At 43.4% G+C, this 17,062-nt stretch overlaps 1 protein-coding gene across 3 annotated transcripts in view; it reads right to left on the bottom strand.

Annotated features, from left to right (window-relative positions):
* IPCEF1 (interaction protein for cytohesin exchange factors 1) overlaps positions 1 to 17,062 on the bottom strand; it is a 575,254-nt gene that overhangs the window by 443,416 nt on the left and 114,776 nt on the right. For all 3 annotated transcript variants that reach the window (XM_073585732.1, XM_073585734.1, XM_073585733.1), the window contains 2 exons: positions 6,233 to 6,269; positions 5,595 to 5,764 (listed from right to left, as the gene is read on the bottom strand). In XM_073585732.1, the coding sequence (XP_073441833.1) occupies positions 5,595 to 5,764; positions 6,233 to 6,269 (207 nt within the window). The remainder of the gene's footprint in view (positions 1 to 5,594; positions 5,765 to 6,232; positions 6,270 to 17,062) is intronic.

The following is a 17,062-nucleotide window of genomic DNA, read 5'->3' as shown; positions in this document are numbered from 1 at the left end:
CCTGAATCCCATAGAACACCTCTGGAGAGATCTAAAAATGGCAGTTTGGAGAAGGCACCCTTCAAATATCAGGGACCTGGAGTAGTTTGCCAAAGAAGAATGGTCTAAAATTCCAGCAGAGCATTGTAAGAAACTCATTGATGGTTACCGGAAGCGGTTGTTCGCAGCTATTTTGGCTAAAGGTTGTGCAACCAAGTATTAGGCTGAGGGTGCCAATACTTTTGTCTGGCCCATTTTTGGAGCTTTGTGTGAAATGATCAATGTTTTGCTTTTTGCTTCATTCTCTTTTGTGTTTTTTCATTTAAGACAAATTAAATGAAGATAATAATACCAAAGAATTTGTGTTTGCAATCATTTTCAGGAAGAAACTGAGTATTATCTGACAGAATTGCAGGGGTGTCAATACTTTTGGATACAACTGTAGTTAAAGAATATTTTGGGATTATTTTTACTTTCTCTGGCAATGAGTCTCTCTGTCTCAATCTTTGATGTTTTGATTTGCTTTTTACAGAATTTATTTAATCTTCTGTATTTAGTTAATGCCTCATCACTACCTACTTGCTTTAATTCTCTAAATGCTTTATTTTTATCTCTTATTGCTCCCCTTACAGCTCTATTTAGCCATAGTGGTTTCCTCCTATTTCTCGCATGTTTATTCCCATATGGTATATATAGCATATATATATTGTGCACAGGTCCTATTCAGAATGCTAATAAACGTCTCCCATTTTCTTTGTGTATTTTTATGTCTAAGGATATCATCCCAGTTAATTGCACCAAGATCATCTCTCATCCGTTGGAAATTTGCTTTCCTGAAGTTTAGTGTCCTTGTAACCCCTCTACTACACATCTTATTAAAGGATACATGAAAACTTATTAATTTGTGATCACTATTACCCAAGTGACCCCCAACCCTTACATTTGATATGCGGTCTGGCCTGTTGGTTAATATTAGGTCTAGCAGTGCCCCCCCCCCTGTTGGCTCCTGAACCAGTTGTGAAAGGTAATTGTCTCTCATAGTTGTCAAAAACCTATTACCTTTGCTGGAACTGCAGGTTTCGGTTCCCCAATGTATTTCAGGGTAGTTGAAGTCCCCCATAATAATGACTTCTCCTTGAGTCGCTGCTTCATCTATTTGCTTTATGAGGATATTCTCTGTTGCTTCCATTATTTTTGGAGACTTATAACAAACCCCTATCAGTAATTTATTATTTTTCCCCCCTCCCCTTATCTCTACCCACAGGGACTCTACATTTTCATTAGATTCATATATATTATCACAAAGGATGGGTTTTAAGGATGATTTTACATATAAACACATGCCTCCCCCTCGTTTATTAGTACGGTCATTTCTGAACAGACTATAACCCTGTAAATTAACCGCCCAGTCATGGCTCTCGTCCAGCCATGTCTCAGATATCCCCACCATGTCATAATTATGCTCAAACAACATTAACTCCAATTCCTCCATCTTGTTGCGAGGCTTCTGGCATTAGTATACATGCACTTTATGTATCTCTCTGTACCTCTATTCTTTCTTAAATTATTAACTGTTCTAACCCCACCCCCCATGCCACCCCCACCCCCAATTTCATAATTTGTGCCCAGGTCTCTAGCTGCACTGTCTTCCCCTCCTATAAAAGGAATACCCCCCCGTCCCTAGTTTAAACACTCCTCCAACCTTCTAGCCATTTTCTCCCCCAGCACAGCTGCACCCTCCCCATTGAGGTGCAGCCCATCCCTAGCGTAAAGCCTGTAGCCAACTGAGAAGTCGGCCCAGTTCTGCAGGAACCCAAACCCCTCCTTCCTACACCAATTCCTGAGCCACTTATTAACCTCCCTAATCTAATCTCCCGTTGCCTCTCTGGCGTGGCACGTGGTACAGGAAGTATTTCCGAAAATACCACCTTGGAGGTCCTTGCTTTAAGCTTACAGCCTAATTCCCTGAAATCATCTTTAAGGACCTTCCACCTACCTCTAACTTTGTCATTTGTGCCAATGTGCACCATGACCGCTGGATCCTCACCAGCCCCTCCCAGTAATCTGTCAACCCGATCAGCGATGTGTCGGACTCGAGCGCCAGGTAGGCAGCACACCGTTCGACGATCCCTGTCTTTGTGACAGATTGCCCTATCTGTTCCCCTAATAATTGAGTCTCCCACTGCCAGAACCTGTCTGGCCTGCCCTGCTCTCCTATTTCCCCCCTTGCTGGAGCAGACACTCCTCTGGCTTTCAGAGGACATGCCTTGCTGCAGCAGTGCTACTCCTGCACTAACACTCCCCTCATCTGCCAACTTAGCAAACTTATTGGGGTGTGCCAGATCAGGACTAGCCTCCCTGGTGCTCTTCCCTCTACCCCACCTTCTAACTGTCACCCAGCTAGCTGCTTCATTGTCCTGCAGCTCCAACCTAGCTTCCCCCCTCATCTATCCCATTGAGTGTCTGCTCAGTGAGCAGAAGACTCCTTTCCATATTGTCTATGGATCTCAGTGTTGCCAGCTGCACATTTAGATCCAGTATCTGGGCTTCCAAATGCACAACATGCTCACATCTCGCACAGCAGTATGCACCCTCGACCGGCTGTTCAAGGATTTCATACATGCGGCAAGACGTGCACTGGATGGCATTGGCAATAGTGGAGCACATCCTAATGGGGATTGCAAAAGACAATAAGATAAGCAAAAATAAATAAAAAGTATTAATAAAATATGACAGCAATTCAGTAATACCTCCCTTGGAAACTCCCTGAATCCAAAGTCACTGAATCTCAAGTCACAACCTTACCACAGTTCGCACTTATGCTCAGGTCACACTCAGCTCATTCACACTCGCTCAGGCAGAAGATTTAAAAGATTTTTTTTTTCCCCTTTTACCAGCACACCACCTTGCTGCTCAATGCACTTCCAAAAGGAGTTGAGCCCCAACCAGCTGCCCCTTATAAACCCTTAATTACTGTATGAACTCCCACCCTTAATTAACCCCTTGTGAATCTAGTTACACCTCAAGATTTAAATGCAATATAGTTAACCCTTAAAAACACAGATAGTAAAATAAGAGATTAAAGATTAGAGAGAAAAAAAAAATAGGTTAAACAAGCCCCCAAGCCCCCAAAAATTGGACAGGTAGAAAGCACTCAGCAACCTACAATTCAGCAACTCACACAGGTATTTGTTATAGGTTTTCCAAACACCTCTTCACTGAATCTCAAGTCACACACTTACCACAGTTCGCACTTATGCTCAGGTCACACTCAGCTCATTCACACTCGCTCAGGCAGAAGATTTAAAAGATTTTTTTTCTTTTTTTTCCCCCCTTTCACCAGCACACCACCTTGCTGCTCAATGCACTTCCAAAAGTCCTTGTTTTTTGACGGACCGTGTGCCCATGCAAAACTTAAAGTCATGTCCGTTATTTTATGGTATCATGGATGAAAAGGGCCAATATAAATCTATGAGTCTGTAAAAAAAACCTAAAGCATATGCTTGACATCAGTGTGCTGTCTATTTTTAACTTTGCAATGCATAGGAGAAGTTTTGTAATTTATTTATTGAACAATATGTGAAAAACACTCATGAAACATTGCTGGTAAAAGCAGACACAAGGATCAAACACTGATAACACATTGATCTAATACATTTGTGGCACCCCAGGAGTCCGGTTGCTACAGTGGCATTGCCTCCCTCCCAGGGAGTAATGTCATGCCGGGAAGCAAGGAGGGGTCCTCTTACCAGGTGTCAGTAGGAGAGAAATCGAGCAGAACCTGGGGAGTGGAGCTGTGATTAAACTCGCCCCAAAGCTGAGCGCTAGGAACCAGATACCGGAGTCCGTGGTTGAGTGTGTACTGAAGTCCCAGCAGCTAAATCCGGAGGGCAGGGGACTGCAGGTCTCCTGGCCCGATCTAATACCCAGCGGCACAGCAGCTTACCAGAGCCTGGCGCCGACACAAAGGAGTGGCACCTGTGATAGGCTCGAGCTGCCTGCCATTCGGGCAATGGTTTGTTTTTAAAACAGTCAGTTAGCAGCAGGAGGGTGAGCTGTTAAGCAGCAAGGAAAAAGGGAAGACAGCACAGAAGGAAGGGGCTCCATACCTACCTGGCCAGGTGTATCCAAAATTGCTTCCAGGCTGCCCGGCTTTCCATCACGATCTGTTACTAGTGCCCCGGTCTATGCTATCAACCATCAAGTAAAGAAAAAGAAAACTACAGCCCTTGTGTCCTCCAGTAATCTCTTGTGCCCTGAGTCCTGCACCACAAGGTACACAAAGCCTGACATAAACGGAACCGGTAGCCCTGGAGCACAGCTCTACCTGTGAAGAGTAGAAACATCCCTGCTGTGTCACCATCAGCCCCAGTTGTCTCCTTTAGCAGTGTCGGCCATCTGTTGCCGAACACCACAGGTGGCATCACATTAAACCCCTTCAGATATTCACCATTTTACGACACATCCAGGGCCAAAGAGTCGGGTCATGGCCCCGTGACTTCCCCAAAGAACTGTCCAACCCAGTTCCGATTCCCCCCACAGCCCTGGGGGGCATGTCATTTTACTGCTCCAGGAGCTCTCAACTGAGTAGGTTAACCCCTGCACTGCCAAAACAAATTTACATTGTTTAATATGAAGGTGAAGTGCTTCTAATCATTGCAGGAGTAGAAGAAATCAGACAAAGTGGTCTTCTGGCTCCTTTCTGTCATGGTGAACCCAGGACAAATTTTGTGCTTACTCGTGTTACCTTTGTCTAATATTTAAATTTGGTGATTTGAATCAATTAAGTGTGACAAACATGCAAAATAATAGGAAATCAGGAAGGGGGCAAACACTTTCACACAACTGTATATTCTATACACTTTAGACTACAGGGTCATGTATTCTAAATGTTAGTAACAATGATAAAATCGTAAAATCGGTGTGGAATGAATGTAAGAAGTATACAGGAAAGATGTATATCTTTGTACCATGTTAGCCAGTAGATAGAAAAATATTTAGAATTGAGAGTCCTCAGTGGTTGATACCTTGCAATGGCTAACTGAAAAGATAGTAACACATTGCAAGCTTTCGAGACTACTCAGGTCTCTTCATCAGGCAAAGACTAATGCAAAATCTGAAGAATCACATATTTAAGCACAACACAGCACAGAAAAAATGCGAAAAAAATGTCGCTGTCCATTTGTGCACGTTTCTATCTACTGGCTAACATGGTACAAAGATATACATATTTCCTGTATCAAAATGGAGAATACCAGAATGTACCGCTTCTTTATGGAACTAAAACCACTTCTGAAGAAACGTGCACAAATGGACAGTGACATTTTTTTTGCATTTTTTCTGTGCTGTGTTGTGCATAAATATGTGATTCTTCAGATGTTGCATTAGTCAATGCCTGATGAAGAGACCTGAGCAATGTGTTACCATCTCGTCAGTTAGCCATTAAATGTATCAACCACTGAGGACTCTCATTTTTGTAAGAAGTATAGTAAGCTGAGCACATTTTAGATAACTCTACACTTTTATTTATTTGATATATATTAATATATTCACTTTCTAAATAAACCTAAATCATAAAAAATGAAAATAAAATAGAATAGCAATTGTTCCCTTACCATGTGTCCAGTATACCAGTACAAACATGACCCCTTCAAAACGGCCCAAATCTTTTTCCACTTGTTGCCGAGAAATGATTTTTCTTTTTTTTTATACAACCATCCCTGACAATCAGCATCTCCTAACTCTTTGCATGAGATTCTTCTTCGACTCATTTTGAATATACTGACTGTTCAATAAACATAGAAAAAATATTTTAGGAATGCAAAGGTATACGAAAAATAATCCATGTCAAGTAAGAACACATATTAACAATATTCGTAATTAAAATGGTATAACATAATCAAGCCTGTTTGTATTTAGACAACTTAGTACTAAAAGTATAAATATATTAGTGTTGATATGACTGTGTAACTCACAAGCTGTTTATTTATGAGCAGGTTGCTCTGTTAATAGGTCGTGACTTATTAAATCTCTATGTAGTTAGTTGTACAAACACAACACAAAAATCATACACTTACTATACATGGGCAATGCTAACAGTACAGGGCTACCGAAACCAGCAATTAGTTTTGGTTTTCTTTAAAGATTATACAGATCTGTACTAAACTCCATTGCTGAATTACGCACTACCTAAATGGCAATGGTCACCTTCAAAATCTATACATGTAAGGAAATATCACAGCTTGAGCCTTACCTCTAGATTTCCTCTTTTGCTTCAGCCGCAAGGAAACCTGCAGGAAACGGACAGAGGAAAGCAAGTTAGAAAGGAAATTTCTTATTGTGCTTGCTATGGAAGAGGCTGGAGTAAAAGAAAAGGAGGGTCTTTGAGAAGGACAGTCTATGCTGTGCACACTTCCACAGGCAAATGGGGAAGCTACACTGAAATGCTTTACTTGCAAATCATTTCTGTTTCTTCATTAATCAAGCATTTTGAGTGGTGACATTTTCATTAAAAAGTTGATTTGCAGTGAAACAGACAACAATTTATTTTTACTTCTACGTAGGAAAACATGACCAGTTTATTCATTAAATCAAATTATATAATCCCACAGACAATGAAAAAGGTTAACTGTATTTATGACAGGACATGAGTAAGCCCTGGAGAACTTAAGCATGCAGGGGTTAAATGCATAAAGTGCTTAGTTTAGCAGCCGCTATGTTCCTGACACACAATTTTGAGTGTCAACTTAATTTTGGATGGTATACGGTTTTCTTATAGGGAAGTGAAGATGACTTCTTGCTTATTAGTAGGAGAGCTTTTGTAGCAGTAATTTCATGGTTAAAAAGAGTCATAAATTAAAAAAAAAAAAAGAATGAACCACATGGATGACTACTTGTTGGGGCATAGTCAGGTACACGGATCTCCTGAGCTGGGCATGAGAGCTGAATAAAAACACGTAAAGCTGTCACACTCAGGTCAGGAGATCCACTGGTCAATGCAAGCATTGCGATCGTCATCCGTGTTATATGGCGCTTGAATTAAGCTTATCAACTATGGGAAGAATCCATTAAAAATCATACCAGACAACCCAGACTCTTAACATATAGTCACTATAGAAGGACTTTTCTTTCCTTGCACTTTCCCCTGGCTATAAGTACATGGTGGGATGTGTGGATAGTAGTGATAAACGAGCACTAAAATACTCAGATGCTCGTTACTTGAAATGAGCAGGTTGTAGTGCTCAGGTGCTCGACTCAAGTAACGAGCATAATGGAAGTCAAAGGGAAACTTGAACGTTTTTATAGCAGACCCTCCCAGGATGTTAGGGGGTAGGAAAATGCACAAATGGATAGAAACAGCATTGAAAAGAAAAGAAAACAGCAAGGTGAAGATGCCTGAACGCATCTCTGACTCCCAGATCGCTGCTGGAAAAATGTTTTCTGAGCATTGCGTAACTTTTATGGACTGACAATAAAACATACCAAACCGAAGACAAAATGCATTTTACACATAAAACAGGAAACATTTTTCTTGCATAATGACTTGTACATAAGCCAAATAAAAAAGAGAGAAATAGAAAAATGCCTTCTCTACCCCTCAGGCTATGTTCACACATAGCATTTTACCATTTCAGTGAGGAAAATAAAGACGCAATAAGGAATCGTGTGAATGAGATTTCTTATTTTTTCCCCATTTGTAAGGAGTGGGACTCCTAGACTGGTTAAGCCTATGCACTAATTGCAAGACCTATCAAAAATTGATAGAAGTGATTGCAATATATCCTGAAATACACGTAGAAGATGGCTTCAGAAAACATTTTTTCCCCATCTGCAAGCAGTGGGATTCCTAGACTTGTAAAGATAATGCAATATGTGCAAGGGATTTCCAAGATTAGAAGGAACTCCAATACACCCTGGAACACTTGTAGAGTAGGGCATCAGAAAACATTTACATTTAGAAGGAGTGGGACTTCTGTGGCCAACATCAAGGAGTCTCGGATTCAAGGCCACTACTTTGGGTACAACTGGCACAACAATCACTTTCAGGCATCTGATTCTGCTCCAGCTAAGGTGGACAGCAGTTTCTCTTGTGCCAGCTCAAGGTATCAGGTAGCCATGAGGCTTCAAAGAGAAGCAGGGGTTTCAAAGATTTTTTTTATGTCCTTGGAGACCGTTGTCAATGAAAATTCATGAAGCATGTGAGGGAAACTTCTCCAAACCATCCTGTGAAAAAAACACAAGTCCTTTGTCCATTTATTCACACAAATGGTGCATTTGGGCCTTTCTCACATTGTATGACTGCATCTTTGTTTTTGTTTTTTTTTACACTGAGTTGAGGCAAATCTGAGGCTCGCAGACCGCAGTCACTGCTCCCTTCCTGCTTAAGTTGATTCCGTGAGTTTGTAGCGGCGATGGAGGCATAATACCTAATAGGCACATCCGCCTGTCACCTGAAAATGCTGACACTATGACTTTCCTCAACATGAACAAGGCCTGAATTGACCAAGACTTATCAACCCCACCCAATGGCAACAGCATAATATAAAGGCAAATCAATTTTTTTTAGTTGTATTCCCATGCACCCCTTCCCACCCCAAAAAGGGTATTCGGTTCATGGTTTAGTAATTTTCTTGTCCTTCTCCTACACCATATCGACAGGGTTATATGGCCCTCACTACAAACTTTTGGAAGGCCATCAGGCAGCCCTCAGCCATACATTTTGTATGGTCATCATCATCAGACTTAAATTTCTGAGGGCGATCAGGTGGACGTCAGTCATACATTTTGGAGGGCCAGCAGGTGACCCTCATGCTATCAATTTCAGTGCTATATTTTTTTTTTCAAGAATAGCACCATATAGTTTGCAGGTGGGAGCACAACAAATGAGTTAATCACCGAAACCTATCTTCCTGTCCCACTTTGCATAGGGCCTTTCGCAAGTTTCAACAGGGACATTTGGAGATCGTGTGTAGTGATGGCCAAATATTTGAGCAGCCACAATCACAAGAAGATGACGGAGCAGAATGGCAATTAGTTTGTCAATAGGCAGATGACGATGAGGCACAGTTGCCAAAAAAATTAGGAGGAGCGGAGTGCGGAAGTGGAAGACGAGGTGGTGGATGATGAAGTCACTGACCCAACCTGAGAAGATTCAATCCAGAGTGAGTATAACAGCGCAGAGGGGGAGGGATTTCATCACCCAAACAAGCAGGCGCAGGCAGGAGGTGGCCAAAGGGAGAAGGTGGGCAACTGTTCCTCAGAGAACCTACACAGCAAGTTCCCAAGCCAAGTTTAGGTGTCCGGACCATTATCAAAGAAAGTGCGGACGATAAAAGAACTGCTATTTTCAACCTTTACCATACCATAATGAGCAAGGGCCAGACCACTACCAGCCTGACTACCACCAGCATGCTCAGGCACATGTCAATCGACTATGTGGGCCGAACGCTGGGATAAACAATCAATGTCTGTGGGTGACACCACTGCATCTTCCACTGTGGTAAGTACTTGCCAATACCCTTTCCAGGATGCTTGTCACAATCCATTTTTGGATTTGTGGCAGCTCTGGTTCTTCTCATATTAAAACTTCTTTTTTCCTTTCAGGCCAGAGGGGGTTAAATGCAGTTTTTCCCCACTGGCAAGCTGGTGTTACTGCAGTGCTGCTGGGTCAGATGATATGATGTTGTTGGTAACCACTCCCACATCCTTTAAAAGGTTATCTGTTGCATCAGCTGACTGTTGGTGATACATTTCCTCTTTGGAGACCAGCCTTTTCAGAAGCAGCTCTCTGGTGTTTGCCAAATCTGGAGTCCTGTTGCTGTGCTATCTGTGTTGTGGAGATAAGCAATGGTGTGCACAAGCTAAAGGCCCTTTTACATTTAGCGATGCACCAGCGATCCGACCAGCGATCCGACCCGGTCAGGATCGCTGGTGCATCGCTAAATGATCGCTAGTGAGCTTTCATACAGAAAGATCTCACAGCGATGCAGCAGCGACGCAGCGCACGATACCATTCACACACAGCGATCCTGCGTCCTCCCGCCCGCCTCCACGCGTCGCTCGTCGTCACAGCAGGAAGTCCCAGCAGGAAGCAGACGACGAGAAATGGAGCCGGACATTCTCGCGCGATCAGCGATGGACAGCGGGGGAGCCGGTCGCTGGTAAGTATCACACATAGCGATATCGCTAGCAATATCGCTATAACGTCACAAAACCAGTGACGTTTTAGCGATATTGCTAGCGATATCGCTTAGTGTAAAACCCCCTTAAGTGTTGTACAGGGTGGGTGGGCCATTTATATGGATACACCTAAGTAAAATGGGAATGGTTGGTGATATCAACTTGCTGTTTGTGGCACATTAGCATATGGGAGGGGGGAACCTTTCAAGATGGGTGGTGACCATGTCAGCCATTTTGGATCCAACTTTATTTTTTCCAATGGGAAGAAGAGGGTCATGTGACACATCAAACTTATTGAGAACTTCACAAGAAAAACAATGGTGTGCTTGGTTTTAACGTAGAAGAGTAAGAAAGGAAGTGAAGAGTAAAGAGCACAGTATGCACAACAGTGGAGTAGAAAGTGAAGCGAGTTACAGAAGAAGATAGAGTGGTCCCCTGTAAAAGTGCACAGGCAGGGTAACCGTTGAGGTGGTGGATGACCCTGTAGGCAGTATTTCTGAATCTGAGACGAAGCAGGCTGAAGGTGGAAATATCGCAGTGGCATTTTCACCGGGCACCTCGTCCCATTATATCTTTGTGGCCTATTCTGTGACGTGGAGGAAGAAGCAGGGAAAGACAGAGAAATGTACTGCTGGTGTAGGTACATTCAAACAATATAAGCCAGCTCACCGACTTCCAATGGAGCACGGATCACCATCCTGCAATGGTTGATTCAACGAAGAAAGGAGAAAATTATCCAGCTCCACACGAGAATCGATTTAAGGATTTATTCCAATGAAGACAATATACAGATCAACTCCAGGACTGCATCAGCTCACACAGGAGCGACATCAGTGATGCGTTTCGATCGCTACATGCGATCTTTATCAAAGCTGCCATATCAAAATCACACACAGGTTAAAAAGGAGCAAAGATCAATCCTGAGACTGATACAAGTCACATGATTGGAAGGTCCTGTTCCAATAATACAATAAGAACAAACTGCGAATTTGTGAAGGATACCTCAATATTACATATAAAATATACAAAAGAAGGACCACAAATGTAAAAACCATCTATGATAGAAAAAATTCACAATTTTATCAAAAACAATACAACTGCATATATAAAATCATGAATCATGTGACCATAAAGGCTCACCTCACCAGCGCATATATCTATTAGCGGTATTACATATAATTATCAAGATTCATGAAAAAACCATGCAAATATATACATACAGAAGTAAAAACATTATAAACACCAAGAAAGCTCTGAAATATTAGTAATGAAACATGATTTCGTTCTTTTTGTTTAATCCGTCAGGAAATCTTGTTCCCAGGTTAAAAATCCAGAAAGCCTCCCGGGTGAGCAGTGTTCTTCTGATGTCACCACCCCTAGAAGATTTCTTGATTTTTTCAATACTTGTCACCTGCAAAGAAGCAATATTGCGAGAATGGAAATTAATAAAATGCTTAGCTGAATCAACCACTGCTGGTGTAGGTACATGTGCCGGCTGGGGGGTGGTCCCTTTTTTGCCGCGAACAGAATGGAGACAGAAACCGATGCATGTTCAACAGGTCCTCTTTATTGGCCGTCCTCCCGATGACCACAGCAGTGTGACAGCATCCGTACACACAGGCCCGGGTAGCTTTCATCTTCTCTTTCCTAAATTGACGTCCCTCGTGGTTCTATCGCTGTAGCTGCCCTAGGCCTACCACCACAGCGCTTTGCTTGTCCGAGTCCATCCGTCTGGTACCCCCGGGCTTCCTCTGTCCTGCGGCTCTCCTGTCAGGGCCACCCCCCTGACTGTTTCTCCTTCCAGTCCCTCCCGGAGTTCTTCCTTTCTCAGTCTCTTCCTCCTTCAGTCTCCTCCTCTGCTGAACTCCTCCTTCTGGACTGGCTTCCTTCTGGAACCCTCTCTCCCTTTTTATTCCCCTCCCTGGGAATTCCCCTCTCAAGTCCCTGTAACTCCGCCCACCATGACTATACGATTTCCTAGCCTTAAGCTGCTGTTAAGCCCTTTACTCACTGCTCTCTGCCTCCATCTTGTGGCCAAATCTTAGTACTGCACCGTCTCCTTTTTCTGCTGTTCTTTGTCTCCCCCTAGTGGCCAAAACATGAATTTTTTAAAACAATTATTACTGGTTGTTAACCCTTCTTGACCCACACTACAAGAAGAACTTCCTATCTTTCCTTCCTGCGGTGGAGGTGGCTAGTTAAATGGTAAAATTCCAAAAGGCCCTTGCTGAACAATTAGTACTGAAATTCCCAGCTGACCACACTGGCGGCAGAGGTCATAGATAGGGATGAGTGGACCCGTGGATGTTCGGGTTTGTTGAGATGGGCTGAATTTTAATTTAAGGTTTGGTTAGGCAACCAAACTTGATCCCAAACTTGAACTCGAACCCAATTGAAGTAAATGGCGACCTGAACTTCGGTCCTTTTAAATTGCTGTAAAATGGTCATGGTAAGGGCTAGGGGGCTGCAAAAAGAAGCAAAATGTGGGTAAGAGCAGGACAATTGCCCTGCAAACTAATGTAGATAGGAAAATTACTTAAAATATATACAGGTGGTTCTCACAAAATTAGAATATCATCAAAAAGTTAATTTATTACAGTTCTTCAATACAAAAAGTGAAACTCATATATAAAGTTATTACAAACAGAGTGATCTATTTCAAGTGGTTATTTCTGTTAATGTTGATGATTATGGCTTACAGGCAATGAAAAGAAGTCATTATCTCAGTAAATTAGAATAATTAACAAAACACCTGCAAAGGCTTCCAAAGCATTTAAAAAGGTCCCTTTGTCTGTTTCAGTAGGCTCCACATTCATGGGGAAGACTGCTGACTTGACAGAAGTCCACAAGGAGGGTAAGCCACAAAAGGTCATTGCTAAAGAAGCTGGATGTTCACAGAGTGCTGTATCCAAGCATAATAATGGAAAGTTAACTGGAAGGAGAAAGTGTGGTAGAAAGAGATGTACAAGCAACCGGGATAACCGAAGCCTTGAAAGGATTGTTAAGAAAAGGCCATTCAAAAATTTTGGGGAGATTCACAAGGCGTGGACTGCTGCTGAAGTCATTGCTTCAAGAGCCACCACACACAGACGTATTCAGGACATGGGATACATCGCATTCCTTGTGTCAAGCCACTCATGACTTGAGATGAGCGAATATTTCAATGTTTGGTTCGGATTACGTTCACTGAATTTGCAATATTTGCAGATTAATTCATCGAATATTCGCCGAACATAACTGAACGCCATTCACATCAATGGGAGGCAAAAGCAAACACATGCAAAACACCTTATAATGGCTCCAAATGCTGCCAAAACACATCAAATGAGGGACAGACACCAGGAAAGTGGCCTCAATTCACCCACAGTACAGATTTTAGCATGGCACTGCAGCAATCAGCCAGGCATGAGGTATCGGGGACTGGGACTGCATGTATAGCTTTCAATTGAACGTCACAGTAAAACAAAGTGGGTGAGGGATCGGTGTTGGCCCCCATTGCTGGGAGCCTTGATGCCACATGCAACACCACTACCTGCTTTCAAGCTGAGCCACACTCAGGTGTCGCAAATATCAATTTGGTAGACACCCATTGTCAGAAAATTTTAATGATAGTAACACGGGTAGTTGAGTCCAAGGAAGTGGAGGCCTGCTGGTGTCAGTGACCTACTGCTACAAGCAACATGCATGAAGGAGACCCATCCTGGAGTGTTCACATTTAAAAAAAAAATTGGCAGACACCACCAAAGTGGCATCAATTTTACCACAGTAGAAATGGTATAATAGGGACTGACAGGTCTTTCACTACACCCAATCCAGCAGATGGACACCCAACCAGGAGTGTTCACATTTAAACAAATGTGGGCCTTATACCACAGAAGTGGCATCAATTTAACCACAGTAGAAATAGTATAATAGGGACCGACAGGTCTTCCACTACACCCAATCCAGCAGATGGACAAGCAAGCAGGACTGTTCACATTTATTGTGAAGATCTCCAGCAGCAACAGCAGACACATAAGCCCCACTAAAGATATCAGAGACTGCAATTATGCAAGAACACATTCAGCAACAGAAAAAAATTAGAATTTTTTTAATGCGCGTTTCCAGCAGATGGACACCCAACCAGGAGTCTACACATTTACAAAAATTATTGGCATACAAAAACAAAGTAGCATCAATTGCAATAAAGTATAATTAGTATAATGAGGACCGACACCTCTTCCACTGCAGCCAACCCAGCAGATGGAGGCTGTAACGGGCAAGGTGGTGGAATCACTGTTTCGTATCCATCTGAAAACCAGGAATGGGCGTAACTAGGTGGCCTACCAAATCCCTACTCGGACAAATGGCAGCAGGTAAAAATTACGAACTAAGGAGGTACAAACAAGTGTCAACAGGTGCTACTCCATGGCTGACCTACAGAATGTGGCAGCTGATCCCTAAGCTGCTTAGGCCCAAAGGAGCGATGAAAAATGCAGGCAGGCACTGTAGGGACTCTCGAACCACAAGTGCAGGTGGGACCAGCTGAGGAACACATAAGCACTGGCAGGTGTGGGCTGGACCAGGTGTTAGACAGAAGAGTGGAGACAGGTATGAGCAAACTGGCACAGACAGGTAAGAGCAGATGGGTACAGGGTAGACAAACAGACAGGCAGACCTGGGGAATCTGACAACTAGCAAGCATGCAAGGCAAACTAACAACGTAGCTCAGGCACCTCCACAATGGAGGAGAAGCCTTAAATTGAAGGCGTCACCCAGCTATAGGTTAGGAATACCTTAGGTTGATGCAGATGGTTCCTTTAAGGGGGAGGGAGTGTGCACATGCCCCCTCTAAGCATAGCTCCCGGCCTATAACTGTCCTTGGAGGACACCGACACATAGGGGGCGAGATGAGGAAATGGTGTGTGAGTCCTGTCTGTTAGGTACAAGAAGATCCAAAAAGGGCCATGTCTGTAATGTCAACAGATCAGAAAGTCTGTAGTAAGAGGGAAGGGTCCACTGCGTCAAAGATAGATGCCAGGTCCAGGAGAAGGAGGAGGCCAAACTCACATCACTTTCATTTGGCGGTTCGTAGGTTGTTAGTGACTTTAATCAGAGCAATTTCACTGGAATGGTGGGATCTGAAGTCAGACTGTAAGTGATCAAAGAGGGAGCAAGAGGAGAGGTGGGAGGACAGTTCAAAATGGATGTATTGTTCCAGTAGTTCAGAGGCATAGGGGAGAAATGATATGGGGCGATAGGTAGACACAGAGGATGGGTCAAGGGTGGGCTTTTTGAGGATGGGTGTGATGGAGGTATGTTTCAATCAGGATGGAAGACACCAGATGTTAGTGACAGGTTGAAGAGGTGGGTTATGCTTGTGATGAAGACAGTGGTAAAGTTTGGAATGAGGTGGGACGGTATTGTGTCAAGTTCACAGGTGGTGAGGCAAAGTATTCAGCTGAAATGAGAGAGAGGGGGAACTGTTTAGGGTTGTGAGACAGGTATGATAGGAGGGATGAGAAGTCAGTTTGTTTTGCTGCAGTCAGAATTTGTGCAGCAATTTTACAACTTCTATTACTGGACCTTTCTTTCACAGCTGTACAATGATACTCTTTGTAGATGAGGTCCAGAAAGAACATGTGCTCCAGTAGATGGCAAGCACTGCATCAGGTGGCCTCTGCTCTTCTTCCTCCACCTTAACATCACACACAGTACAGTCCTCAGTGGTGGCACCCCAGTTAACCTTTCTTTTCCCCACATCACAACTCTCCAAGTGCCCAACTGACTGTTGGGAACCACAGATGACTGAGTCTGCATATCTCTTCACACATTGTATGCCATGGGCATAGGATGTCTACTCTAAATATTCAGAGTCAAGAGGAGGAAATAATCTGCACTGATGGCCAAATTTTTTCTGACTTAGATCTATGGCCAGACGACGTTTTGTCCAAGCATAAACTAAACCCTCATTAACAGACATTAACCCCGTTAGGTGAAGGTGATCCATTTGTGACGAGACTCAGATATTTGAGTTGCCCGTGGACTGTGCTGTCAAGGCAGGAAGAGGAGGAGTGTGACTCTCAGGGTGAGGAGTGGGAGAACCGAGAGGATGACAATGAGGTAGTAGATCACACTTTGTGTAAACCCAGAGGAATGCAACTGAGTAGCTCAGCAGAGGAGGAGGAGGAAGACAAAGAGGTTATGTAGACACAGTTATGCCACCACGACAGCCAATGCATTCTGGGGCCCGGCTCTGGCAGTGGATAGCAGCGTTCGCGGATCTGCAGTTGCCTAGTTTGGGTCGTTTTTTCAGACTGGCAAAAATCTAAAAAATCATGTTATTTGTCAACTTTTTTAAAAACAACTTAGTAGAGTAAAAAAAATGAAATCATTTCAGTACTACATGCATGACCTGACACATGCGCGATCAACATGCGTCAATCTGGCAATGTCATTGTGCTAAAATGCAGAAGACTAGGGTCTAGCCAATTACCATCCACCCCATCAACATCAGCATCTTCTGATTCTTCCTCTTCCCCCACCGTGGCAAGTATTGTCGCACAGGTCTCTGGCCGAAGAACCTCTACTTGTTTACCACCTACATTTGGGGTGATTGAGAGCTTGTCAGCTGATACGGAATTGGACATGGCTGCTGTTTTAGGCTGATCTTGCATACCAAGCACACCCCATCTTTCTCAATCCTCCTTAACTTCCCCGCCTGCACCTTTCTCCCAGTCCAGCAGCTTATCGTGTTCACCCTACTCCTCTCTGTGTTGGCACAGCAGCAAACCCTCGTTTGTGTAGTTGTGCTCACGTAAAAGATTCTTCACTCCTATGTGGGAGGAACGACCCCTGTCGAGTGTCCGGGCTGGAACCAGAGGATGCGTCATCTGGGTTCCGGGGGTAACTGTTCCCGGGGGAC

The sequence above is a fragment of the Dendrobates tinctorius genome, unplaced genomic scaffold (genome assembly GCF_039654945.1).
Source record: "Dendrobates tinctorius isolate UK_male_01 unplaced genomic scaffold, ASM3965494v1 ptg000087l, whole genome shotgun sequence".
Lineage (NCBI taxonomy): Eukaryota > Metazoa > Chordata > Amphibia > Anura > Dendrobatidae > Dendrobates > Dendrobates tinctorius.
This window is presented reverse-complemented; position numbering and strand designations above follow the sequence as displayed.